Source organism: Rhinatrema bivittatum, chromosome 3, assembly GCF_901001135.1.
Source record: "Rhinatrema bivittatum chromosome 3, aRhiBiv1.1, whole genome shotgun sequence".
In the NCBI taxonomy this organism is placed as follows: domain Eukaryota; kingdom Metazoa; phylum Chordata; class Amphibia; order Gymnophiona; family Rhinatrematidae; genus Rhinatrema; species Rhinatrema bivittatum.
This window is the reverse complement of record NC_042617.1, coordinates 459788002-459815881: the sequence shown is the minus strand read 5'-3', so window position 1 is coordinate 459815881 and position 27880 is coordinate 459788002. Positions and strand designations below refer to the sequence as shown.

Below are 27880 nucleotides of genomic sequence, written 5' to 3'. Positions count from 1 at the left end.
AATACTTTAAAATCTTCGGCTCAGTGTGCTGCAGCAATCAAAAAAGCAAACAGAATATTAGGAATTATTAGGAAGGGAATGGTTAATAAAACGGAAAATGTCATAATGCCTCTATATCGCTCCATGGTGAGACCACACCTTGAATACTGTGTACAATTTTGGTCGCCATATCTTAAAAAAGATATAGTTGCGATGGAGAAGGTACAGAGAAGGGCAACCAAAATGATAAAGGGGATGGAAACAGCTCCCCTATGAGGAAAGGCTGAAGAGGTTAGGGCAGTTCAGCTTGGAGAAGAGATGGCTGAGGGGGGATATGATAGAGGTCTTTAAGATCATGAGAGGTCTTGAACGAGTAGATGTGACTCAGTTATTTACACTTTCGAATAATAAAAGGATTAGGGGGCATTTCATGAAGTTAGCAAGTAGCACATTTAAGACTAATCAGAGAAAATTCTTTTTCACTCAGCGCACAATAAAGCTGTGGAATTTGTTGCCAGAGGATGTGGTTAGTGCAGTTAATGTAGCTGGGTTCAAAAAAGGTTTGGATAAGTTCTTGGAGGAGAAGTCCATTAACGGCTATTAATCAAGTTTATTTAGGGAATAGCCACTGCTATTAATTGTATCAGTAGCATGGGATTTCTTAGTGTTTGGATAATTGCCAGGTTCTTGTGGCCTGGTTTAGCCTCTGTTTGAAACAGGATGCTGGGCTTGATGGAACCTTGGTCTGACCCAGCATGGCAATTTCTTATATTCTTATGTTCTTATGTCTACAAATGGAAAGTGTTGGAGACTACAATGACTTTAGCCAAGAGCAGTTGTCTTTCCAAGATTACCCCACCAGCAACCCAGGAAAGCATTTAAAAATTACAAAGAACCCCAAACTAACATTAAATGTCTGTTGCCCTCTGTCGCTGCAGCTGATGAGGGTTCATGCATCATCCCACAGGAGAAAACTTAATGAAAATGGTGTTCATGGGAGAAAAGCTATGAAGAGAACACTGCTTTCTAAAAATAACATTGTTGCCCGCCTCAGGGTAGGTCTGAATGATCCACTAGACTCCTGGAATAATGTTCTCTGGACAGATAAGTTAATCATGGAACTTTTCTGTCACAATAGCAAAACTTTTTTGTCAGAAACCAAACACTGCTTTCCAAAGTAAAATCTCATTTTGAATGTGAAGCATGGTGATGGAGGTATCTTGCTGTGGGGCTGCTTTTCTGCATCAGGACCTGGAAAGCTTACCACGATTGATGGACCATGAGTGCTGCTTTATCGGCCAAGTCAAAATTCTGACCTAAACACTATTGAAATGGTGTAGCAAGACCTGAGTGAAGTGAGCTTTTCATGGCCTTCAGTAGATTAGAGGCAATGCATGCAAAGCTATCTCATGCATATTCATTGTGGATATCCTGAAATATAGATCTATTAGTGGCTCTTGAGGACTGTAGTTGGACACCTCTGCTCTATCACATCCCATCTAAGTCATCTCTTTTTCCATGCTGAAGAGCCCTAATCTGTTTAGCCTTTCTTTTGGGCCGATGCAGTAAAGTGCGCTCAGGCCGAGCGCACCGTTAGCCCCCATATGGATGCACGTTTTCGATATGCTATTTTTACCCCTTATATAGTAAGGGGTAATAGCACGTGGAAAACGCGCATCCAACCCCTCCCCCTCCCCGAAACTAACAGCGCCCGCAATATGCAAATGCATGTTGATGAGGCTATTAGTTAGTCCCACGCGATACAGAAAATAAAATGTGCAGCCAAGCTGCACATTTTACTTTCAAAAATTTGGCAGGCATTAATTTTGGTTGGCACTGGGAAAGTGTACAGAAAAGAGAAAAAACTGCTTTTTTTGTACACCCTCCGACTTAATAGCATAGCGATATTAAGTTGGAGGCCCCAAAGATTAAAAAAAAAAAAAAAAATCTAAAAAAAAAAAATCTGCCCAAGACCCACGGGTTGGAAAACAGACGCTCAATTTTGCCGCCGTCCGTTTTCCGAAACCGTGGCTGTCAGCGGGTTCAACAACTGACGCCGGTAAAATTAAGCGTCGGCTGTCAAACCCGCTGACAGCCGCCGCTTCTGTCAAAAAGGAGGCGCTAGGGACGTGCTAGTGTCCCTAGCGCCTCCTTTTTACCGCAGGCCCTAATTTGCATGCCTGGGCTTCCTGAATCGTGTGCTCAGGAGAGTGGCCTGGGCGCGCGTCAGGAGAGCCAGCGCTCGCTGGCTCTCCCACAAAGTTTTCTGTATCGAGCCGTTTATAAAGAAGACAGTCCATCCCCAAAATCATGATTGTTGGGCTCTGTACATTTTCTAGTTCTGCAATATCTTTTTTTTAAGGTGTGGTGACCAAAATTCCACACATTACTCAAAGTTCTGCTGCACCATGGAGTGATTCAGAGACATTATGATATTCCCAATTTTGTTTTCTATTTCTTTTGATGCCTAGGCATATGCCTACTAATTATAATTGCTACTTGTTTGCTTGGCACTGGATATAAGGTTTTAAAGGTCTGTGGTTTCCTGATGACCACTGGAGCATTTTTTAAAAATTGCCTTTATATTGGCTACCCTCTAAGTGTAGTGGCAGATATTAATTTTATGTCAGAGATTAACAGGAGAAGATCCTCAATTTCATATTTTAGTTCTTTCAGGATTCTGGTGTGAATGCCATTTGTTGCGATTTAGCCTGTCAGTTTGCTCTAACATATCCTCTGGTTTAGCAATGATTTGAGTTAGTTTCATTTGACTTATCACCTCAAAAAATGGTTCTGGTGTGTGTATCTCCCCAGCATCCTCTTCAGTAAAAACCAAAACAAAGAATTCATTAAGATTTACTGTGATGGCTTTGTCTTCTCTCAGCAACTCCCTTACAGTACTTTTTATGCACTGCAGCAGGTTTTATTATCAATTTCTTCATATGTGGCAAGCTTTATCTCAAATTATTTTTTGGCTTGCCTTATTAGTGTTTGAAATCTACTTGTGAATGTTTAAGCTCTTTCTTGTTCACATTTGGACTTGCTTTCCATAAAATAAAAAAAAAGCTCTTTTGGATTTAATAACTTTTTTTACCTCACTAGTTAACTATGTTGATAGTTGTTTGCTAATCATTCTGTCTATTTTAATACATAAAATACATTTTATCTGAGCTTCCAAGATAGTATTTTTAAAGTTTCCACGTCTCATGCTAATTTTAACCCTGACTAATTTTATTTATGAAATTTTGGAAGTTGAATGCTACTATAGTAGTTTTGTGTAATATTTTCCCTTTGGTGAATATATCAAATTAGATTGCAATATGATTACTTTTGTCAAGTGACCCTCCCCCACCACCACCACTATTACCCCTTGAATCAGGTCCTGCAATCCACTAAAAGCTATCTACAGTAGCTCCCCCTCTCATCCATTCCTAGGATCAATTGTTCTATGAATCAAATTTTTATGACATCTAAAAGTTCTACCCTTTCCTGAACATATCCAGATCAGTCCAGTCAAGTGGGTTTTATTCATCCCCTACCAGCAGATGGAGGTAGAGAACAAAACTTTGGGCCCTGCCACATTTTATGAGAGTGCCACCTGCAGTCCCTCAGTATTAATCGATTCCCAAGCCAAGATAATTAAAATTAGAGTGCGAACGAGGCTCCTAACATGGACCAACTGGAGAACCAATTTAGAACAGTAAACTGAAATAATCTTAACCAATTATGGCAAACTCTGCTTTGCAAGCAAATACAGCAGTAGACCAAGCAGTCTTTCGGCATAGATCCCCAGGGGGGACCTCTGGACTGATCTGTGGTATTACAGGAACGAAAATTAGCAGGTAAGAACCAATTTTCCTTTGCCTGCCCTGATTAAATGTTTACCCAATTAATATTGGGGTAATTAAAATCCCTCATTATTACTGTGTTGTCAAAATTATTAGCCTGTCTAATTACTATTAGCATTTCATAGTCTGTTTCTTCATTCTGGTAGATGATAGTATGCTTTTAATTTTATACTCTTCCCCATCTCAGATGGATTTTCTGTTTATAGAGATCCAGAATACAGTTTTTATGTTGAAATTTTTAATTCATAACTGTTGAATTTTTATCCTACTTGACTCTATGCAGTCCTTAACATATAATGTCACCTTGTTTCCAAGTTGTTCTGCTCTGTCATTTAAATATTAAGGGGTAGATTTTCAAAGGGGTACGCGCGTAGGATACAGGCGTACCCCCCGAAAACCTACCCAAACCCCCCCCCCTGCATGTGCCGAGCCTATTTTGCATAGGCTCGGTGGCGTGCGCAAGCCCCGGGACGCGTGTAAGTCCCGGGGCTTGCATGAAGGGGGCATGTCGGGGGGTGTGTCCGGAGCGACGCGGTGTTTTGGGGCGGTGCCGCGGGCGTGGTTTCGGCCCGGGGGCGTGGCCGTGCCCTCCGGAACAGCCCCCGGGTCGGGTCTTGGCGCGCCAGCAGCCCGCTGGCATGCGCAGATTTACGTCTGCCTCCGGCAGTCGTAAATCCATGGATAAAGGTAGGGGGGGGTTAGATAGGGCGGGGGGGGGGGGAGGTTAGGTAGGGGAAGGTGAGGGGAGGGCGAAAGAAAGTTCCCTCCGAGGCCGCTCCGATTTCGGAGCGGCCTTGGAGGGAACGGAGGCAGGCTGCGCGGCTCGGCGCGCGCAGGCTGCCCAAAATCAGCAGCCTTGCGCAAGCCGATCCATGATTTTAATGGATACGCGCGGCTACGTGCGTATCTATTGAAATCCCACGTACTTTTGTTCGCGCTCGCACAAATTTAGAAAATCTACCTCATATTGTGTACCCTGATATTGCAGTGTCTCTTTGGTTATCATCTTTCGACCACGTCTCTGAGATGCCGGTTATCTTCATTTAATGCCACTTTAACTCTAAAATCTTAGGCCTAGATTCATCAAATTGCTATAAATATAGTGAAAATGGTGTCCTGATAAAAAAAAAAAAAAAAGAAAAGGGTGTGGCAAGACTAATTTCCTGTCTACCGCTTTGCCTAGGTAAGTAAACACACGGCACGTTGCATGAGCGTGTTGCATCATCGTGTGCCACGTCATTTTATGCGGCTAGCATTGTTTAATGTGTGGTTCGTTATTTTTTCAGTTTACATATCCTGGCTTCCTGCAGCTACCTCTTTGAGGGTGAGTCAGGAATGGGAGAGAGAGGAGACTTGGTGAGTGTTTTAGTTGAAGTAAGAGCATTTTCAGATTTGATTACCTGAGTGCGTTGTCTGGTCTTCTGTTGCCATCTGTTTCCCTTTACCTTTGTCTTTTGTCTTCTTTGTTGGAGTGAAAGCTTTTGTTTGTTTGTACAATTTGTCTGTCTTTGTGTGGAGGAGTTGTGAGGAGTGGTGTGAGTGGAGGAGGGAGGAGTGGTGTTGGAGGAGTGAGAAAGACTGTGAGTAGAGGAGTGATGAGGAATGGCATTGGTGGAGCAGTGTGGAGGAGTGGTGGCTTTGGTGAGGAGGATGGAGTATGAGAGGTATGGGGAGAGAGGAGAAGAGATGCGTGAGGAGGGAGGAGAGGAGGTGGGAGGATGAGGGCAGGAGTGCTAGGAGGAGGAGTAAGGGTAAGGACAGCAGTAGAGATAGGCAGGAGGGAAAGGATAGGAGGAGGCGGAAGGGGGAATGGAATAGGAAGGCGAGGACGGAGGGAGGAGGACGACAGACTAAGGGTAGACAGAGAGGGCAGAGGGGAAGGGAGTTTGGGGGCATGGGCAGGGGGGGAGGGTGGGAGGGAAAGTGAGGAAATTGAGGACACCTCTCAGGAAGCGGAACTGGCACCCCCTTCTAGCAGCCAGGCAGCAGAATGCCCTCATCTCAGGGCTATCAAGTTCAGTGTGCAGGGTAATGAGATGGTTATTGCAGAGGTCCTGGAGCATTATGCCATGCTGTTTGGCAACCGTGCAGCCAAGACCTCGAAGGAAACAAAGGGCTAGATCTGGTACAACATAGCCCAGGACATCTCCTGGTACAGCAGTGTCCAATGCAGCGGGGAGCAGGTGGCCCACAGGTACCAGAACATCAAGGTGCAGTTGAAAGCCAAGGTGGTGAGCAGAAATAAATATATATGGTGGACCAGAGGAGGAACCCCCTTGTCCTATCATTCTCACCACCATGGAGGAGCGTGTCGTGCAAAGTCTGGGACTGGAAATCTTCGAGGGCATGGCTGAGTAGCTGGATACCATGCGAGGCACAGCCGGTAAGTTCATCTCACTTGTAAATGGCGAGACTGGAATGGGTGTACACATCATTTGGCATAAGTTGCTCACAATGCTTAAGAGACAAAGTACACCTCTGATGCCAAATTTAAAAAGGACACTTGCTGCTCTTGGTATGTCTTATTTTTTGTTTCCACAGCTCTCGCCCAAGAAGCTGCTGGTCCCAGGAATCAAGCCCCAGGGACCAGCAGCATAGCAGCCCTTTTGCAGAAGGCCTTCATGATGGATTCCCAGACCCAGGTGAGCGAAGAGGAGCAGCAGCAACAGGCTCAGGAGGCATTGCAGATGCTGCAACCCTTGGGTTCACCCAGCCCACTCAATGTGTCCCTCAACATCTCTGGCTTCATGGAGGAACCCAGCCTTGAGTGGAAGCCAATTGATTCAGCACAACCTTGAGGCAGCACACCATGGTGCCAGACTGAAGCACCATGCCCTTGGCAGGAGCAGCCCAGAAGCCCAGTCATGCCACATTTGGAGGCCCAAATTTATGCACTCCACACCACCATCACAGCACCGGCACCAGCACCAACATAATCCCTGCCACCAACAGAGGAGTTGATGTACAAGCAGCTGGACCAGCTGGAAAGAAGGCATGGGGTACACCTCCGACTCATACAGGCAGACCTAATGTGCCTCAGGAGGTCTGTGACCAGGCAGAGCCAGGCCCTGTGAAATCAGAATGCCACAAACATGCAGGGGATTATGATGCTGGCCGAAGCAGTCAATAGTATGACCAATGTGCTGATGCAGATCCTTCAAAGGATGCCTGAGCAGGATTCCCCAGCATCACTGGAGTCCACACCTCACAGCAGTCCCCTGGCTGACAGACGCCTGAGGGGTAGGCCCCTAAAAGACATGCCCCTCTGAAGTGGTAAGCCATGACGTGGCAAGGGGCCATGAAGCACCAAAGGTGGTGGCATCGAATACCAAATAAGAGTTGTACCAACAATCCTGGGTGAGCCTCACTACAGAGTTCCTGTGCCGGCTAGATGGAAGAAGCCACCTAGGCCCGTCCTCACTACAGAGTACACCAAACTCTAAAGCCCTTCTCGATGCTCTGCCTATATTCCATCTTCCATGATGCGACCTCCAGTCATGATCCAGTTGCTGCCTCTTCTCATCATGTCTCATCTCAGCTGATGCTGCTACTTCCATGCTGCTGTGTCTCATCTCATTTCAACTGATGCTGTTGCTGCCTCCATGCTGCTGTCTCATCTCATCTCAACTGATGCTGCTGAGGCCTTCATGCTGCTTTGTCTCACCTGTTCTCACTTGATATTGCTGCTGCTTCCATGCTGCAGTGTCTTCTCCTGGGCCTCCAGCCTCCATGCTGTGCTCTTGGGTCCTGGTATCGCTGCCTTCTTGCTGAACTTTGCTGCCTTGGCCCTTAGGCTGTCCCCTTGAGTGCACTCTTTCAACATCGACTGTCAAGGGCCATTAGCTCTAACATTAGAGCTGTACCGTAGCTATTGAGGTACCACTTCCACTTTCTATGTTCTGTTGTAATGGTGCCAAAAGGATAAGTGCTAAGCCTGTATTTATAATCTTGTCATTTCAGACAATGTATGTACAGGTGTACACTGAATGTGCTATTCACTTAATTTACAGTTTTATGCTATTTGCTATCTTGTCCTTGCAGAATGTGATTACAAAAGACATAGACTTTCTTTTAAACAGGACTAAATGTGTTTGCTAATAAAGTGGTCACTGGTTTGAAAAATACACTTCCTGGTTGGATCCTTTCATTGTGTGATTTTTGTGTTAGCAGTTCACTAGGTACAAGGTTTGTCCTCCACATGACCCTGCACGCTAGAATGCCCTTGCACATTCCAACTAGCCACTTGTCTTGCAGGCAAGACCACATGGGCTAGGCCATATAACTGAACACTCAGTGTATGCTACTAAGGAAGACAGCAAGAGGTAAACAATAAGCTCATTACTGGGAAATTTCAGTGTGAGATGGACACTAGCTAGATGGGCCTCAGAGTATATTTTGTACATGTTGAGATTATGTATTGAAACAGGGAAGTTAGTCATCATCACACCAGATTTGACCTTGGGCCCCGTTACTTGTGTCCTGACTCAACGGTTATCTGTATCCAACCATTTGTAGGATTCACAGAAAACAAAACCGAGAAAAATCAAGACTATCAATACCTGCATGCATGGGAATAAGACCTGGACTGGATCAACATGTCCTGAAAATCTGGATGCAGTTGGGAAACCTAGTCAGCAGTGGCTCTGATACTGGTGTGAGGCAGTGGATTTCAGCTGTGTCTTGGCACACGCATGTGACAGTAAGCCTACCCAGTACAGGTGTATAACTTCACATGCAAAAAATTTCTCAGCTACAGAATGAGGCAGTAAAATGGGAACTCTGTCATTGAAACCTTAAACTTTTTACCTGTACTTTTAGGTTGTATGTTTAAGCTTCAAAGCTATTTGAGATTTACAGCATTTCTAGAGCTGTTGCTCTCCATACTCGAAGCCCAGCTGGGGTCACATCACACTGTGGCACTATCTTATTCACATGTGAGTGCTAGAATGGGGTCCACTGGGGAGGGCCGGCAAGCCACATGGCGTTTACTAGGCCAAACTGTGAACAATGTGTTGGCAGTTGTTCACAAACTCATGTGCCACACATGCTTCTTTTAGTGTCTCTATCAGGCAGAACATTTTATGGCAGCCACATGTATTTGATGTAATCTTTACTTTCACAACTGCTTTTTACGTACAGTCTACTGCTCCATTATCAAGAGGAATCCTAAGTAGGGTATACGTGTTTTTTTTTACACACTGAGCAAGACAGGGAAGCAATGAGAAAAAGAAAGATGATAGAGGGGAGAACAGCAGCTAACAATCTACTGGCCTCCCGTCCCTGGAAGAGGAGTGGGGTAGGTGAGGCCTATAAGGCAAAGTAGCATTGTATAAGGTTTTGCCGAAGCTGGCTGCCATTCAGCGTGGTGTCCTCGGCACGTGCGGGGACATGTGAGGGATCCGGGGTGAGATCCAGAAGTATCTCTAGTCGTAGTCCATGGCATAGAGCGTTGTTATGGAAGACGCAGCAGAGCAGCACTATATCTCCAACTTTGTGTGGGGCATACATTAAAGTGCATGGGCTAGGAAAACTGGCGCTCAGTATGAGTGTCCATTTTATCCCCCTGCAGATAACTCTCGTGCACAATTTACACTAACCCCTGCAGCATATATATTGTGCTTGTATATTCTGAGTCCAAAATAATTTTTTTTAATTGAGCCCTTAGATTTTTCTCTTAATTTTAAGTGCCGCAAGCAGTAGAACTTAATATTGCAATGATATTAAGTCGGAGGAGCAACGGAGACTAGTATCTTGTTTTTTCATGTGCTCTTGATTCGCAGTATGACTTAAATCTATCTCTGCTACAGATGTTAAAATTTGCTGCTTTAAAAAGGGTGTGGTAGTTGACCTGCAATTTTTTGCATCAAAGGGTAATAGCTAATGTGCTCATCACATGTAAATTCTATGAAGTTAAGGCTTATTAGGTATGTGTTTGTTTGGATGTGTGTTTTGGATGCTCTAAACCCCTAATTTCATCGGGTGTTAGTCTAGTGCATCCAACCGAGCGTTAACCTTTGTGCTAGGCTAAGCACTCTTTATTGCATCGGCCTGTGAGACTGGATGTCTCCGGGTCCACCTCTAGGGTCCTGAATGTGGAGCAAGGATATTTTCTGAAAATGCTACCTTGGAAATTAATGAATTTTAATCTACATTAAAGCCTAAATTTGACAGCCTGAAATTTCCTCCTTCAATTTCCTATGCTGTTGGTATCCATATGTACCACAACAGCGTGTTCTTCCCCAGCGCTCTGTAAAATTTTATCTAGGTGATGCGAGATGCACTTAACAGGCAAGTTACCAAAGAATACTCATACCCACTAGCCACCTAGCTTTCCAGGGCCTAGATTTATCATTTTGCTATAAATTTTGCGAGAATGGCGCCTGCGGGAAAAAAAAAGAGCATGGTTAGGATAATTTTTTAGATACTGCATCACATCGCAAGCTGAAAAGTGCCCAGACAGGCTTTTATTGCATTTTGGGCTGCTGCTTCTGGAGAGCGAGAGAGACTCTTTTTAAGGCTCAGATATAAGTAAACTTGTAAGAGGGGCAACTAGCAACTAGTAAATCGGGGTGAGGTTTTGGTGGTGGGCTAGGTTTTGGGGGGCAATTTTACACACATAGAGGTACGAACAGCACAGTAGACACTGGTGAAGATTTTATGTGATTTGGCGTGATGAAAGGTACACAAAGATGAGATTTTCACATTGTACTCTTGACATAGCTTGATAGCAGCTAGTTCGAGAGTACAATGTACAAATCTCATCTTTGTGAACCTGTCATCACTCCAAATCACATAAAATCTTTAATGATGTCTACTGTGCTGTTCGTACCTCTGACTGTGCATGTAAACCTGCCCCCCAAAACTTAGCCCACAACCAAAACCTCACCCCGACTTCAGAATGGCCCCTCTTACAGTGGTATAAAAAGTTGCCTTATATGTGTGCCTCTCCAGAGGCTCTCTCTCTCTCTCTCCCCTCCCCTCCCTCTCCCAAATCCCTTTTTGGGCATAACGTGCAAGCAAAACGCCAGGAAAAATGGTGTAGTTATTTCCAGCATTAAAACCCACAATAGCGTGCGTTACGCTATCGCACGCAACATTAAGCACCCCTCATTTTCATTAACTCCGCCCAAACTCTCCTCTCATTTGACTAAATTTTTTAAATTTGTATATGCATCTCATGATGCGTTATTTATCGCATGCATTATGGCATTATCGTGGGCGTTAGAGCCCTAACGCCAGCAATAATGAATGATCCTCTGTAATTACCGAATCACCAGTTTTAATGGTAATTTTCATAACGATTTACACGCATGAACTCCAGTTTCTTGTGTAAACTGGCCAGGGGGGTAGTGCATGTAAAAATATGTGCAAAAGCAATTTCATGCATAATTTTACACACACTTAAAAGCAGGAGTTCCAGGGGGCGGCACTGGGGCAGGGACAGATCTTGTGCCTGTACTTTCAATTTTCAAAAGAATGTACAGAAGTATACACGCATAAAGGGACATCTGTTCCCGAGCAGCTCTATCAGCGTGTATGTCTGTGTCAGTCACATGCACATCCACAGATTTTCAAAGTACATCAATCCACTTTGAAAATTCTGGCTAAAGTCTGTGGATAAAAAGTACCCACCAACTTTAGCCCATTACCCTCAATAACAGCAGTCCTATCTCATTCTACCTAGACACAAACCCTTTGAGACATCCTCGGTGTGAGAGTATAATCTATTCTTATTTATTTATTTATTTGTACAGTTTTTTATACCGTTGCACAGTAAATTCCATTGCTACGGTTCACAATAAAATATTCAAAACAAATACATAGAAAATTTGAATAAAATCTTACAACATATTATTACAAATTAGCTTATTGTTGTTTGCAGAGTTAATGTCAGTCTCCTAGAAGCAGGAGTTCCAGAAAGTGTTTTTGAGGGTATACCATTAAGCATATTAGTTATGTAACTGCAAAAGCAAGCAGGGCGCTTCCTGTAGTTCGCAGTGACATCTCTTCTTTTCTGGTCTCTGTCCTCCAACAACTTTGTATAAAAAAATGCATTGGTAATGCAGTCCTCTTAGCTCATCCCTCCCCAGTTACTTAGTTATTTGTTCTGTTACTGCGTTTTACGTTATACACCGTTCTCTGTAAAGGCTATGCCTATATACTTTCTGTTGTAAGTTACTTGTGAACCGGCACGATGTGCAAACGGTTGCCGGTATATAAAATTAAATAAATAAAAATAAATAAATAAAAATTCTGACTTGCCTGGGAGAATAGGATAGTATGGGCCAATTGATGAAGTGCAAATTGGCATTCTCTAGTTCAGTGAGAATCCAAAACCTGATAAAAAAAAACATAAACATGCAGCACATGTGTACCAAACTGCCATACCATAGCATAACTAACTCCAAGGACTCAAACAGCAAATGCCCTACCTCTGAAAAGGCAGCAATGCACCACCAAATGTGTGTCCTATTGAGAAAACACAACAAGACAATAAAAATACCAACATGCTAGAAAAATAAGCCACATCCATCAACCACACAGGACTGTCACCAAATACAGAGTAAAAGACCATAAATTAAAAACATGGAGAGACAAACTGCTGTAATAGAAACCCAAAAAGCTACTCCACATGCGGTGCAAAACATGAACTAGAAACTGAAATGGATTTCCTCCTACATTAAGCAGTGTACAAAGATAGAAAGAAATACAGAATCCTAAAACTGATATCTTACGGCTCTTGCTCCCCGTCACTCCCTCTTCATGCCCCCTTAATGCCTCACTTCTCACAATTGCTCGCACTCACATCCCTGCCCAGCGTTCGTGACCTCCTCCCCACATCCTCTTCTCTGCGGCCCCCTCGACTCTCCCTGCTCCTTCCTCCCTCCCAGTCCAACTACCCCGAACACCCTATTTCCCTTCCCTTCTTTCGCCCACACTCCCTCTCTTTCAACCTATCCCTGCCCAGCATCCTCACTCTACTTTCCTTCAGCCCCCACAGGGCGAAGAGAGCATCAGCAGCAACACTTCTAAGCCTGGCAGGAGAAGATAAAGTTGTTGTCCTGTTGGGCCCAGAAGGGCAGGAATTTGCAATGTCTCACTCTGATCTGGGTAAAAGGGGAAACAGCCTCCCACTGGGACAGAAAGAGGAGAAGGAAGCGAGAGTAACCGCCTGTCAGGCCTGACAAAGGAGAAATCAACCAGCTCCCACTCGGGCTGATGATTTGAGAGCAGCTCCTCCAGGCCCTGCAACACACCACCCACGACCTTGAGACACACCAATGGGTCCCAACACCTCTTGAGAACCACTGTTTTACCTGATGGACGTACTGAAAGCTTCCATTTCTGATTGCTGTTGTATGTTTGTGACAAGTGTGAAAAAATATTTTTGAGGAAAGTTTTCTTTTATCAGAGATGAAGTTTTTTGCACTGCTTGAGGCACAGTTAATAAACATCAGATATCCTGAGGCAGGAATATTTTGTCTTGTTGATTGAATCATTGCCGTTGCTAAAGATTTCTCAAAGCAGGGAGTAACTTGTTCTTAACTGATAGTGCTAATATAATGATCTGAGTGATCGATAGTGCAAGTAAAGTGTGAGAGAAATTCACTTATCCATTATAGTCCATTTGAGCTTGAAAGTTCCACTTTAAATGCTGAATTTCACTGCAATCAATGTTTCTTCTAAGCAGAGAAAAGTTAATCTTAATCAATTACCTTAAAAAAAACAACTCTGGGAAATCTTGGCCAGCTGAGTGGCAATTGCCATTCGGAATTTCTGTTGCCTGGGCAGGCTAGGGATGGTGCAGAGTCAGCATTCGCAGCCCTTTGGTAGAGGGAGTGTTAGGCATTGCTCCAAGGTGACATCTACTCACCAGACTTATGGTCTACTTTAGCCAGGTTCCCAAGTGAGCTATGGTTTGTGACCCTTAGCAGAGGACTGTCGCTGCTGGTACTATCTAAGCAGACCCTTCAGGTCATACAGCAATAGCTCAGAAAAGTTTAGCATGTCCATGCTGTTCTGTAGGAACTTGTGCAGTTGCTCTTTATCTGAAATAATTTAAACCTTGCACCTTATATATTATGATGTTTAAAGAAGTGTTGGAAAAACAGTTGGCGTCTGTTAACCTTTTGTTTGATAATACATTTTCATTATGAAAATAAATGTGGATTTTTTTTTAAGTTATAAATTGTAGATGAGTAGTACAGGAAAATGTGTCTGGAGATAGGCAGCTGATAGCAGATGGGGAGCGGTCCCTTAAGTACCAGTACTCTGGGCTGCAATGTGTCAGACCCTGTGAGATGTTTCCTATGGAGGCTTATAGACCTATGATAGAAGTTTCCAGTGATCCCTTGGTTTCTATTATAAAGCACATATTTTATTTGGCTAAAATAGAATATTCTTACCTGTCATGTGCAAATGTACCTGAAGGACTTCCCTGAGAAAGGCATGTGGCAACAGCCACACTTTGTAAAAGATGATGCAGAAAGGAAACCAGAGCTAGCTCAGATGGAGTAAGGAATCCAGTAAAACAGCACCACCTTTTATTTATTTTAAAACTTTTCTATATCGACATTCATTTGCATATCACATCGGTTTACATCAAACGGGAAAAAATAACTTTGGAAGGGAAAGAAAAAGTTACATGAAGTTAAAGTAAAAATGGAGGTATGAGAGAGAAAATAAAGGGAGTCTGGAGAACCAAGGCAGGATATTTTAAACTAAGGCATAGATAGATAACATTTTGGAGGTTATGTGAATGAGGGGGGAAGTGGGGATAAGGGATGGGGGGGGGGGAGGAAGAGGGGAGGCGGGGGGTAACTAACGGCAGTATAGGGGTACACTTATGCCATCTGCAGGAAAAATAAAGTCCAAGGACGTTGCTTCTGGTTTGTCTCCTCTCTCATGGTGCTATTCTAACATCTGACAGGCAGCAGTGATTCTGCAATAATATAAATCAATGTCAACTTCTGTGCGATCCCAGTCTGCAGTGTTGTGAAGAATGCAGCAGCTGAGCACAATCGCAGACACTTTTTCTGAGCAGTAGTTTAAAGCATTATCACCCGAGCGATCTGAACACCTAAAGTGACTCTTTACTAGTGGATGCATGTGCTTCATTGTATCTCCTATCTGCTGCAGTACTTGGGCCGGTTACTAGAATAAGGAGCCATGGTAAACATCAATAGCCAGCTTCACCTAGGAAGAAGTCACAGAGAAAGTGCGCTTCACTTACATTCCTCTCTTTTCATTATGTGCTACTTTCCTTTGAGGATGTCCTTCCTACCAACCCAGCTTCACCTGTACTCCCCACTCCCCGCACCCATTATGGTGGTGACTATGTGTGTGCAAGTCTGGTTGCAATTATGAAAGTTATTTCCTCATAGATCTTTGTTTTGCATGGCTATACCAACCAAAATGTGCTGGTGTAGAAGGAAAGTTTGAAAGAGTTAGTGTGTGGGACTTCAGGATTGAGAAGATATAGGAATACATACCTAGCACTTACCCACTGCCATTCCCTAATCCAGTGTTTCCCAACCTTTCCACCAAGGGGACACCTACATTAACCAAAATATTGTGCGGCACAGCAGCCTGTGCAGAGCAGGCAATTCAGATGAGGACAGAACTCATGTGATCAAATAGGGAAGCACTGAAAGCCCCCCCTCCCCCAAGTCTCTCTTCCAAATTTTAAAACAGAGAAAAGGGGCAGAGATGCACATGAATCCATCACAATTGACTAACTCCCTCTATATACAAGTGCAGGAGAGGGGAGAAATCTGTATGATGCAGGCAACAGGCTTAGTTACCTGGGCTGCTGCATATGACTGCCAGAGCACCCTCCCTGCTGCTTCTCCCAACACTCAGAATAAATCACATCTAGTGCTGAGTGAATGCACTCCCTATCTCATTCAGCCTAGGGTTAGACAGAAGCTGGAAGGACTTAGAGCAGGTTCAGGAGGCTAAAAAGGATGAGGTACTGTGTATTCTATGTGTACTGCACAAAGCAAGACCAAGCTGCTTCTTCCCTGCATGCTGGGCATTATTTACCGAACTGCAGTGTTTGTGCTGTGACTAGGTTATAGAGGCATGCATGATTACACATGTTCTAAGAAATGAGCTCTTACGTGCTTAGGAGCCATCTCTTGTGAGATGCTGAAAGGAGAACCCAGATGCTTGTCGTAGGTTGACTTTCCTTAGTATATGTAATCAGATCTGAAGGCAAATTAGTTGGGAATCACTGCCATAACCATGCTGAAATTGCTGAAAGAGGGTGGAATGTCACAAGATATGGTCACGACAGGACCCAAGATGTATAGCCACCACATTCAGTTATTTCATGTGCAAACAATGGGAATGAAAGGATTCCTGTTCTGATAGACCACCTTCCCTTCACAAGATAACATGTGCTAAATATTTGCAGCATATTACAAAACAACCGAATAACCAGACAAACAAATCTATAGAAAAACTTCTTAAATGGTATAGCTTCTAATAAGTATATACTAAGAAAAACTCTATACCCAAAACAATAAAGAAATAATTTATCTTAAAAATCCTCTATTATTTATATCATAACAAAATACATCACATTACAGTAATCATAACCATAATTATAAAAAAACTAATATAAGCTACCATCACATTTAATGAACAGAAGAATCAATCACAAACTTAATGTTAAACACAACTATAAGAAAGGATTATACAAAAAAAAATGCTAGGTAGGACCCAAACCCAAAACCTATTAAGGTTAAATCATATAGACAATCTCTTTTTGCTGCATAACAAACATCACAAGAACTAATAACCACCATCCTCAAAAGTCAAATGAAAAGGAAACATAAAATAATTAAAAAAAAAATGTAAAATTTTCACCACCTAAAAAATATCCAGCAATGTCCAGAAAGGAGTAAGAGAGAGATCTCCAAAAAAGTTGTTACATGTAGTTGAGCATGACTCTGTCAGGTGCAGCCAACTCTGGTCCTTGAGAGCCACAATCAGGCCTGGTTTTCAGGATATTCCAAATTAATGTGCATGCTCTCTTTACTCCTTTCTGGACAATGCTGGATATATATTTTAGGTGGTGATATATTATGTTAGGTTTTTAAAAATATGTCTTTATCATTTTTGGTACAACGTTTTTTATTAGTAGACACAAAAAACAACAAAGGGGATATATTTGAATCCATGATAAGAACTTAAGAACATGCCAAACTGGGTCAGACCAAGGGTCCATCAAGCCCAGCATCCTGTTTCCAAAAGTGGCCAATTCAGGCCATAAGAACCTGGCAAGTACCCAAAAACTAAGTCTATTCCATGCTACTGTTTCTAGTAATAGCAGTGGCTATTTTCTAAGTCAACTTAATTAATAGCAGGTAATGGACTTCTCCTCCAAGAACTTATCCAATCCTTTTTTAAACACAGCTACACTAACTGCAATAACCACATCCTCTGGCAACAAATTCCAGAGTTTAATTGTGTGTTGAGTGAAAAAGAACTTTCTCCGATTAGTTGTAAATGTGCCACGTGTTAACTTCAAGGAGTGCCCCCTTATCTGAAAGAGTAAATAACTGATTCACATTAACCCGTTCTAGACCTCTCATGATTTTAAACACCTCTATCATATCCCCCCTCAGCCGTCTCTTCTTCAAGCTGAAAAGTCCTAACTTCTTTAGTCTTTCCTCATAGGGGAGCTGTTCCATTCCCTTTATCATTTTGGTTGCCCTTCTCTGAACCTTCTCCATCACAACCTTATCTTTTTTGAGATGTGGCAACCAGAATTGTACACAGTATTCAAGGTGCAGTCTCACCATGGAGTGATTCAAAGGTATTATGACATTTTCTGTTTTATTCACCATTCCCTTTCTAATAATTCCCAACATTATGTTTGCTTTTTTGACAGCCGCAGCACACTGAACCGATATTTCAATGTGTTATCCACTATGACGCCTAGATCTCTTTCTTGGGTGGTAGCGCCTAATATGAAACCTAACATTGTGTAACTATAAATGGGTTATTTTTCCCTAATTGCATCACCTTGCACTTATCCACATTAAATTTCGTCTGCCATTTGGATACCCAGTTTTCCAGTCTCAGAAGGTCTTCCTGCAATTTATCGCAATCTGCTTGTGATTTAACTACTCTGTACAATTTTGTATCATCTGCAAATTTGATTACCTCACTTGTCATATTTCTTTCCAGACCATTTATAAATATATTGAAAAATACGGGTCTCAATACAGATCCCTGAGGCACTCCACTGCCCACTCCCTTCCACTGACAAAAATTGTCCATTTAATCCTACTCTTTATTTCCTGTCTTTTAGCCAATTTGTGATCCACGAAAGGACATCACCACTATCCCATGACTTTGTACTTTTCCTAGAAGCCTCTCATGAGGAACTTTGTCAAACGCCTTCTGAAAATCCAAATATACTACATCTACCGGTTCGCCTTTATCTACATGTTTAACTCCTTCAAAAAAGTGAAGCAGATTTGTGAGGCAAGACTTGCCTTGGATAAAGCCATGCTGACTTTGTTCCATTAAACCATGTCTTTCTATATGTTCTGTGATTTTTATATTTAGAACACTTTCCACTATTTTTCCTGGCACTGAAGTCAGGCTAACCGGTCTGTAGTTTCCTGGATCACCCCTGGAGCCCTTTTTAAATATTGGGGTTACATTAGCCACCCTCCAGTCTTCAGGTAAAATGGATGATTTTAATGATAGGTTACAAATTTTTAGGCTTGAAATTTCATTTTTTAGTTCCTTCAGAACCCTGGGGTGTATACCATCTGGTCCAGGTGATTTACTAATCTTCAGTTTGTCAGTCAGGCCTACCACATCTTCTAGGTTCACTGTGATTTTGTTCAGTCCATTTGAATCATCACCATGAAAACCTTCTCCAATATGGGTATCTCCCCAACATCCTCTTCAGTAAACAGTGAAGCAAAAAAATAATTTAATCTTTCCGCGATGTGTGTTTAACAGCATGAATCATACGATATAGCCCTATTTCAGCTATATCGCATGATGATCACGATATTGATCATTATTTTGGAACAGAATCCACCCCCTATTGTGATTAGCTGCTTTGTGTACATTTGCATGCATAAAATCGCATAATGGATGCAAAACTGCTAATGCATATTAAATTATATGTAAATAAAATAACATGGCTGACTTTTGGGGTCTTGGATTAATGCAAAGATAGGTAAACAAGACTGTTTTGATGACATTTATTTGCAAAAGCCAAAGAAATAAAAAAAAAATATTGATGATACTGTACTGATGTTTAAATATAAAGCAATAAAGGTATAAAACTGGTAGTGCTTATTATTATCATCCATTTATGATTTATAACCTATGGGTTTGTTGTAGTTGGTGTTTTTGTGTGGTCCCACCAAAATTTGTTTACTCTTTTATTCCCTCATTAGAAATTTTTATGCCACATTATCTTAGCTACCATCTTTCAGAAAACTATATTCTAGTAAGGGAGCACTGGGACCTTAACATGGGTTTTGATGCGCCCATGCTAGAATAAAAGGCCTTAGGCCCCAAAATGTCCCCCCCCCCCCAAAAAAAAAAAAAAAGTTAAAAAATCCAACAGGTATCTTGCTAGATCCCCTGCCCACTCCAGGGCCACCATTCGAGGCAGCCCTGCAAAAATATAGTTTAAAAATAGATAAATAGCACTACATGGTGATGCCCTGCCCTAAAACCCTTCCCCTTATCTAAACCCCCAGCCCCCTACCTATTTCCAATAATTGTTAACCCAGATAGAGATCCCCCCACCTGCCAATCCCCAACAATCGCTCTGGTGGCCTTAGTGCCTCCTACCCAGAGCCCCCTATCTTCCCCTACCTTTAAAAATCTGATTGGTGTCAGTGAAAGGGCTGGGGTCTCCCCTAGGCCCAGGCCAATCAACGCTATTTTATAAAATGACCTTTTCCTCTACCCCTTTATATGATCCTCAAGACCCCCTAACTGTGCAGAAACAATGATGAGGATTGGATGCAAAACAAAAAAATGTATTAGGGATGTCAAATGTGTGTGTACATCTACATTAATCCATTAAAAAAAATCTAGGACCATCTCCTCTTAGTCTGCCTTGCATACTCTGAAACTTTGCTGTTGATCGGATACTGAAAGCCAAAATTGTTAGTGCTTGACACACAGACAGGATCATCACATGAGCCTCCCTTCTTTTGAGAAAGTAGGCTAAAAATAAAGGTCAAAAGTATGGTTATTGTGTTCTATAGAATTGCGCACTCGTGTATTTGGAAAATAGAAATCAAAGAGCCAAATACCTTTCAGAGGTGAAGAACTACCAGTCACTAAATAGGAAACAGACCTGGAGGTCATCTCATTTCTGTGAACCAAGTTAGTATGACAAAACAAGTGGGAAACCTAGTAGAATACTTGGGTGCATAAAAAGAGATATTACTAGTAGAAAGTATTTCCTTTCTGAAGCTCTCTGCTTAGACAGTCACATTCAGATTTGAATTAAATTGTGGAGACCTTATCTAAAAAAGGACTGACAAGGTAGAGAAAATTCAAAGGAGGACCACCAAAATGGTACTAGGACTGCTTTATAAACTATACACAATGAGATCCGTAATGAGTCACTGGCTGCATTACAAAATTAATCGAATAAACTTATCCAGCTAACTTTGGAGGGATATTTAATGGTGAATCCACACTATTGAATATAGATGCTGACTTAAAGATAGCTAGATAAGTTTAGCCAGCTAGTTTAGGTCATATCTAGGACACAACCAGATTTAGCCGGATATGTTATTCAGTTGATTCTGAATATCAGAGTTATCCAGATAACTTATCCACCTAATCTAATTCCTCCCAGAAATGCCCTCAGAATGCCCCTGCATTATCTGGCTAAATTGTAACCAGGAGATATCCAGCTAAAGTTTAGCCAGATAAGTGCCCATAATAATTGGCATTTAGCTGGATAACTTCTGAATTATCCCACTTAATGCCTCTGAATATGGACCTCAAGGTGACTGAGGAAGCTAAAGTTGCAATCTTTAGAAGAAAGGAAGGAATTGGGAGATATGATAAAAGCATTCCTACATCTAGCAGATGCCAGTAAAATAACAAAAGAGAGAATTTTCCATAGGATAAAAAATTCAAGGGAAAGGACTTATATGAAGCTGTACAGAGGGTTGCTTAAAAGGAATTTAGACCTAAATTTATCAAATTGCGATAAATATCACGGAACTAGTACCTGTGATAAAAAAAAAAAAAAAAAAAAGAGGCGGGGGGGGGGGGGGGGCATGGTTAGGCTAATTTTCCTGATACCGCATTGCATAGGTATTTTCCACAGGATGTGACTCATTTATCACACCCCATGTTATTTTTACATCACATGCTGAGTAATCCACCACAGATGCATTACCAACAGAAAAGGTTTTTATTGCGAATGGTGGTTTGGATTGCTGGCGAGAGAGAGAGAAAGCACCTCTGTAGAGGCTCACATATAAGTTAACTATTTATTCCACTGTAAGAGGGGGGCTCTAGTAACTCAGGGTGAGGCTTTTGGGATGGGGTAGGTTTTACATGCATTGTCATAGGTTCAAACAGCACAGTTGCCATCAGTGAAGATTTTATGTGATTTTGGAGTGATGAAAGGTAAAAGAAGTGAAGATTTGTACTATTAACGCTCTACCTAGCTTGATTGCAGCTAGGTAGAGAGTACACTAAGCTAGGTAGAGAGAACATTGTACAAATCTACTCTTCTCTTTCCTTTCATCACTCCAAATGACATTATGAATGTAACCAATATGAATATTACCAGTAATGCCATTAGTGTGTGTTTCCAGAGCAATAATATACCCATATCAGTGGTACCAAACTGCTAATGCATAGTGACATCTCAGCCTATTTAAACCCAATCCCTAGTACTAGTATCAGTGTTCATGATGGTAGTGTTTATCTGTGAAAATCAACGTATAGTGAGGCTAGTTGTTAGCCTCCCCGAGGTGCTTGAAGCTACTTTGTTACCTGCAGACTGATTTTCAAAGGGAAACTCCCTGTGGAGTTTCCATTTGTAAAATCCACAACAGACTGTTGCTGCAGGTAGTCTTTACCCTGCAAACTTTGCATATGCAAAGCATGCAGGGTAAAATAGTATAAAGCAGGTGCATGGATTTCAAAATGAAATACCAGTGTTTACTTTTCAGGCCCTGCCCTAACCTCGCATATGGTACTGTTTCAAGGGGAAAGGGGAGCAATATTTGAAGGTAGCTGTCTCCATGGGTAAAAGCTCAGTTACCCATGTAGAAATCTTTTGATATTACTTTCTGAGAGTTCCATATTCAGTCGCTGGCCAGATTACAAATTTAGCCAGATAAAATTAGCTGGCTAACTCGGTAGTGATATTCAGTCGTGCAGCCGCACTATTGAATATAGCTTAAATATAACCAGATAAGTTTATCTGGCTATCTTTAGGACAGTTCTACGGCATGACCAGATATCCGGCTAACTCTAAATTTTGACTAGACTAACTCCTCCCAGAAACACCTCGGAATGCCCCTAACTTATCCAGCTTCATTATAGTCGGATAATGAGATATCCAGCTAAAGTTTAAGTGTGGTAAATTTTTTAAAGTCTGCATTTACTTATCTAGGTACATACCTTTTAATGTAATCGATCGTGATCTAATATAATTATCCGTCTTTGGTGATGGTGGAATGTCTGTCATTGGAAGATGTTAAAAGAAGGTAAAAGTAATATCTGTCTGAAATGACTTAAGAATAGATACATATCATAGAAAAATAGAGGTGAAAGGAACCTAAAGTTCGTGTGACCCTTCCTACCTTCAGTAAGGATCTACCATGTCTATGTCATTTTACCTGCTTCTAATACAGCAGTTCTCAACCGGTGTGTTGCAACACACTAGTGTGTTGCCAAGCACATGCAGGTGTGTTGCCACACTTCCCAGTCCCCTGCTGGCCCAGCGGCTCCCTCTGCCCCTGCAAAATAGGAACTTATCTTCTGACCAGGAGGAACACAGCAGGAGAGCCATGGTCTCTTCTTCCCTCCCCCTGCGGCCTGGAAGAGGAAGTGGTATGCAGCGGCCATGCATGCGGGAAGAAGAGACCATGCTAGTGTGAGCAGTATCGGCCCGAAGAAGAGAGGCGTGACCTGAAGAATGAGCAGCGTAGAGAAAACGAGGAGCAACGCCTGTACCCGTAGTCGATGAGATTCCTTTCTCGAGGCCACAAAGGCTGTAAGTGAAGGAGGCTGTTGCTGCTGCTAGTTCGGTGGGGGAATAGAGAGAAAGTGAGTAAGTGAGCAAGCAAGATATGTGTTTGAGATCCTGTGTGTGTGTGAGACAGCATGGTATGCAAGTGTGTGATTGAAAGCCTGTTTGTGTGAAAGAAAGTATGTGTGTATGATTGAGATCCTTTGTGTGTGTGAGAGCACGGATATGTGTATGAGAACCTGAATGTGTAAGTGAGAGAGATCATGTGTATGTATGATTAAGAGCCTGTCTGTATGAGTAAGAAAGAGAGCATGTGTGTCTGTGTGTGATTGAGAGCCGGTATAGGTGAGACAGCATGTGAGTATGTGATTGAGAGCCAGTGTGAAAGAGAGAGTTTGTGTGTGATTGAGAGAGAGGAGAAAGTTGCAAGCAACCATCCCTCCTCCTGCTAATTCAAAACAATCTTAGGGCACCTGGATATCAAACATTCCCAGGTATGCAGAGCAAAGCATTTTTTTATTCTTATTATTTTTCATTAATGGGACTTTTCGTCTGCTGTTTTGAAATATTTTATTGGTATCTAGACAATTTTTATATGAGTTTTTAATTATTGGATATTCCATTCATCAGCCGTTTCAAAATAATCTGTTCTTTTTATTATTCTGGTTTTACTGCTATTTTATATTTCTTGATTTGTTTTATGTGGACTGATGGTATTTCTCTTTTTTCTTTGTTACACTGCATACAGTCTCCCTGGCTTGTTGCAGTTTCTAGTTCAGTTTTTGCCTGCATGTTTCTACTTATGCTTTATGGTCTCTTTATTGTTTGATGGGTGAGGATCTGCACATGTGACTGAGGTGAGGTATTCTACTGGCGTGTAGTTTCTGTGTATGGCTCTATTGTAGCCTAGCTTGGTCTGTTTTCCTAATAGGAGGACACTTGGACTCTTATGACCTGGTGTAATATTTTCAGTGTTGCCTTTTCTTAGGTAAGGTGGTTACTGTTTGAGTGTTGGAAGTTGATGCTGTTCTGGTATGGGAGGTTTATTATTTATGCAATTTCTGTTCAGACAGAGTACCGTACTTATCCTTCCCTTGTGTCATTCTTAAAAATAAATGTAATACTGGGCCTTTATTTTTTATTTCCGCCATGAATTGTAATGAGTAGTGTGTCACAGATGTGAGTGTGGTCTCTCAGGTGTATCACGATGGGGAAAAGGTTTGGAACCACTGTTCTAGTAGATCCTTCCTTAAGGTAGGGAGAAGGACCAGATAATCTTGAGATTCCTTCCAGGCCTGTTTTTCTATGATGGTGGTTACTGTTTGAGGGCTGGAAGTTGGTGCTGTTCTGATTTGGGATGTTTACTGTTTATGCAATTCCAATGCATAAATAAAGTTGGTGCTGTTCTGGTATGGGATGTTTACTACTTCTGCAATTCCAACATTTTCTTTCTGTGAATATTCATATTAATGTGGCCACCTCAGTACTGAAGGAGAAGAGTTTAGCTCATGGTTGCTACCATGGTCAGAGGAGTTGGAGGAGTTATAGCTGTTTGACTTTGTCTTGGCTCTTCAGTTCTTCAAGAGCGCAATAAACCCTAATTAACACTGTGATGGTCTTTGTTTAAAACCTACTTCCATGGACATTCAGGAATGAATGCATGCATTAGCATGTGAATGCTTGAATACTGTTCCTTTGTTTTTTGTTCTTGTGATAATTAACACTGCAGTTTTGTATTAACTTTCTTAAAGATTCAAACATACAAATGTTGAAAACAAATTTAGAAGCCACCAGTGTGTTTCAGAATTTGGTTTTAATATTTTAAGCACTGTTAAATGAGTACAACAGGAACATAAGTCTTAAGCATTTTTCAAGTTCAACAAATAGACAAACAGAAAAAAAGACATTTTTCTCAGAAACTACTATATGTTGTTTTCAGTTGCCATATCTATAGGAACTAGGGAAGGCATGTTGTGTGCCACTTTTGAGAAATAGAGATTTTTATTTTTCTGTAAAACTGTGTATATGACATTTTTTTTAAGCAGATGTATTAGGAGGCTTATAGAAAGGAATGTGTGGTTATAGGTGTTAAGAATGGTTTGTCTTTTTAACTAGAATGCATGTACTTAGGTGGATAAAAAAGTGCTCACATACGAATTGTGGCAACAACTAATGTTGGATTTATTGCATGTAGAAAGACTAAATATTAGATTAGGATCTATTGAGTGTTGCCAGATTTTAAGGGTGCCTGCCAACTCTGTATTTCCATAAATGGAATGTGTCAATGAGAGGAATGGAAACATTAATGAAATTTAATAACATGAAATTTGATATTCCTGCAATTGAAATTCCTAGTTTTCAGATTGATGCTGAAAGTATGGAGTGTGAAAAGTTTAAGAATGAATGATGTGTAATTGAGGAGAAGAAATTAAAGAGTATGTGACATGCAGCATGATTAATTTATATTCAAACTGATAATATTGTTATTGCTACAAAGTGATGGATACAGCTGTGTAGCATAATGACTTGTGTGTTATATATTGTTGGATCTTTGAGTAAATAGTTAAGTATAAACAAAATTGGATGCATTGGGAGACTTATATCTATAGTGGTATTACTCTACTGCCGTAATATCTTTTGCCCAGTATGGTTGATAGTTGTTCCAAAGTATATGCACAGCTTGGGAGATATATAAGTCTAATAGAAAAGGAAAATAAAAACTGTAAGTAAAGTTTTGCCTTAGAAAAGGAGCTTTAAGCAGAATTTTGGTTTAAGTTAGGCATCCTCACAGTTCCATGGTGTGCACATATAGGGGGGGTCATTTCCAAAGGGACTTCTACAGTCCTCTACCAGCAGAAAGGAGCCTTTTGAAAGTTATCTGCCTGATATGCATCTGAAACTACGTCCTGTATGATGTGGGTGAAATTTTACATGCATAGGGGCCGATGCAATAATCTTCACGGAAAGTGGGCGCTGACTTTTCAGCGCCCGCTTTCTTAATGCACGCATGGCGCCCGCAAGGGGGGGCGCCATGCAATACGTAAATTAGGGGGTCACGCTAGGAAGGAGGCGCTAGGGTCGCTTGCACGACCTTAGCGCCTCCTTGCTAACACGACCCACCACAGCTGCCGGTTATGAAGACCGACGCCGGTAATCTGCAGGTCTTCGTAACTCGGCGGTCTGCCGAGTTTTATTTTATTTTTTTATTTTAAAAAAGAAGTACAGAAAAGCAGTTTTTTTCTGCTTTTCTGTACTTCTTTTCAATACGCTCAGCTATTAACGCCTGCTCCAGGCAGGCGTTAATATCTGAGCCATAAATGTGCATCTGAGACTCGCATTTATCTTTTTGCATTTGGAGTGAATGAGTAATAGCCTCATTCACATTCATTTGCATGTGATGAGCGCTAACTCATTCCCTTCACGTCGGACACGCGTTAAATAGCCGCTAATCCCCCTATTGCATTAGGGGTTGGATTGGCGCCTATTTAACCCGTGTCCGACAGCAGGTTAAACAGTGCGCTCAGCTGAGCGCACTGTATTGCATTGGCCCCTTTGTGGACAGTTGTTCTAGGGGTCAGAGTCGGGGCAGGGTTTGGATTTACATGCATATTTTTTTTGTTTTGAAAAGTGTTTTTAAATTTTCTTAGAAAAATTCTGCACAGGATCATTTTCAAAGTGAACTTACACACTTAAGTTTGCTTTAAAAATTGGTGTCAATTGTGTGTGTGGGTGTGTAACAGCTTTCAAATATTTGCAGGATGTTAAAAAAATATATATATATATATATTTCCACCTAAAAGTGCCCTGCATTATTTCATCAAATCTTATATCCAGCACAAGTGCTCATTTTTGATGGAATCTTTTCAATCCATTTTCTCAGTAGTTAGACACAATCCCTATTTAAAGTTTAAACAGTTATTTGCTGTTTGTTACATGAAACAAAATTGTGCTTGTCTTGTAAGCTTTTGGTCTGTATGTTTACATCGTCCAGTAAAGCTGTAACACAGTGTCATATCTGTGACAAAGTGTACTTTGGTCTAGGCTCATCCTGTAGGAGTGAGCTGACAAATATCAGCCTTTCTAGAACACTACCACCCTACTACTTTAAGAGCTGGAAATTTCTAATTCAGAATAGGCTCAATTCCTTAGTACTTCTGCTACATCATCTGAGCAAAAAAGAAGGTACTACAATGAAACTGTCTCTGAAACTTAATAAGGCAAAAAACAAAATGTATCTGGTGATTCATTTAGTCCGCTTTTCTTGGGGGGAGTGGGTGCAGGGGATGTTTCTTAACTAGTGAAATTCCCACACTGTTCTTTCTTTCTTTGTAGCTGACAATAGACGCCCGTACAGAAATGACTAAGAAAGCTCTAAGAGCAGTTAAACAGATCACCGAGAAACCTAAGAAAAAAAGCCCAGAGGATGATGCACAAATAAGTGGAAATTCTCCAGTCACGTATGAGGGTGCTTTGAATCATCTACAGCAGTCTCTTGCTCATCTGGAAACACTCGGTCATAGCTTTATCACTTACCTGAAGAATATCGATCAGGTAATGAGATTTTTTTCTCAGCAAGTAGGTTCAGATATCTCCTTGCAACAATGGCTGTTTTTCCTCTAACAGAAACCTTCTACCAGTGCTTCATTTCAAGCTATCGAGCAATGTAGAGGTTTTAATTAAGTGCTTTAGATGTGACTTAATATGCAGTGCAGTGCTTTTTAGAAATCCTAACCCTGTTGAAATATTTGGTTAGTTTCCTGTAGGGTAGATTTGTTTAAAAACTCAAATGAAGAAAAGAAATCCCATTAATGTTAGCATTGCTTTCTTACTC

The 27880-nt window shown here is 41.6% G+C and overlaps 1 protein-coding gene across 1 annotated transcript in view; it reads left to right on the top strand.

Moving 5' to 3' along the window:
• Positions 1-27880, top strand: part of NBAS (neuroblastoma amplified sequence) — a 1239997-nt gene that overhangs the window by 839727 nt on the left and 372390 nt on the right. Inside the window, exon 46 of the mRNA XM_029595926.1 lies at positions 27382-27600. Within this exon, the coding sequence (XP_029451786.1) occupies positions 27382-27600 (219 nt within the window). The remainder of the gene's footprint in view (positions 1-27381; positions 27601-27880) is intronic.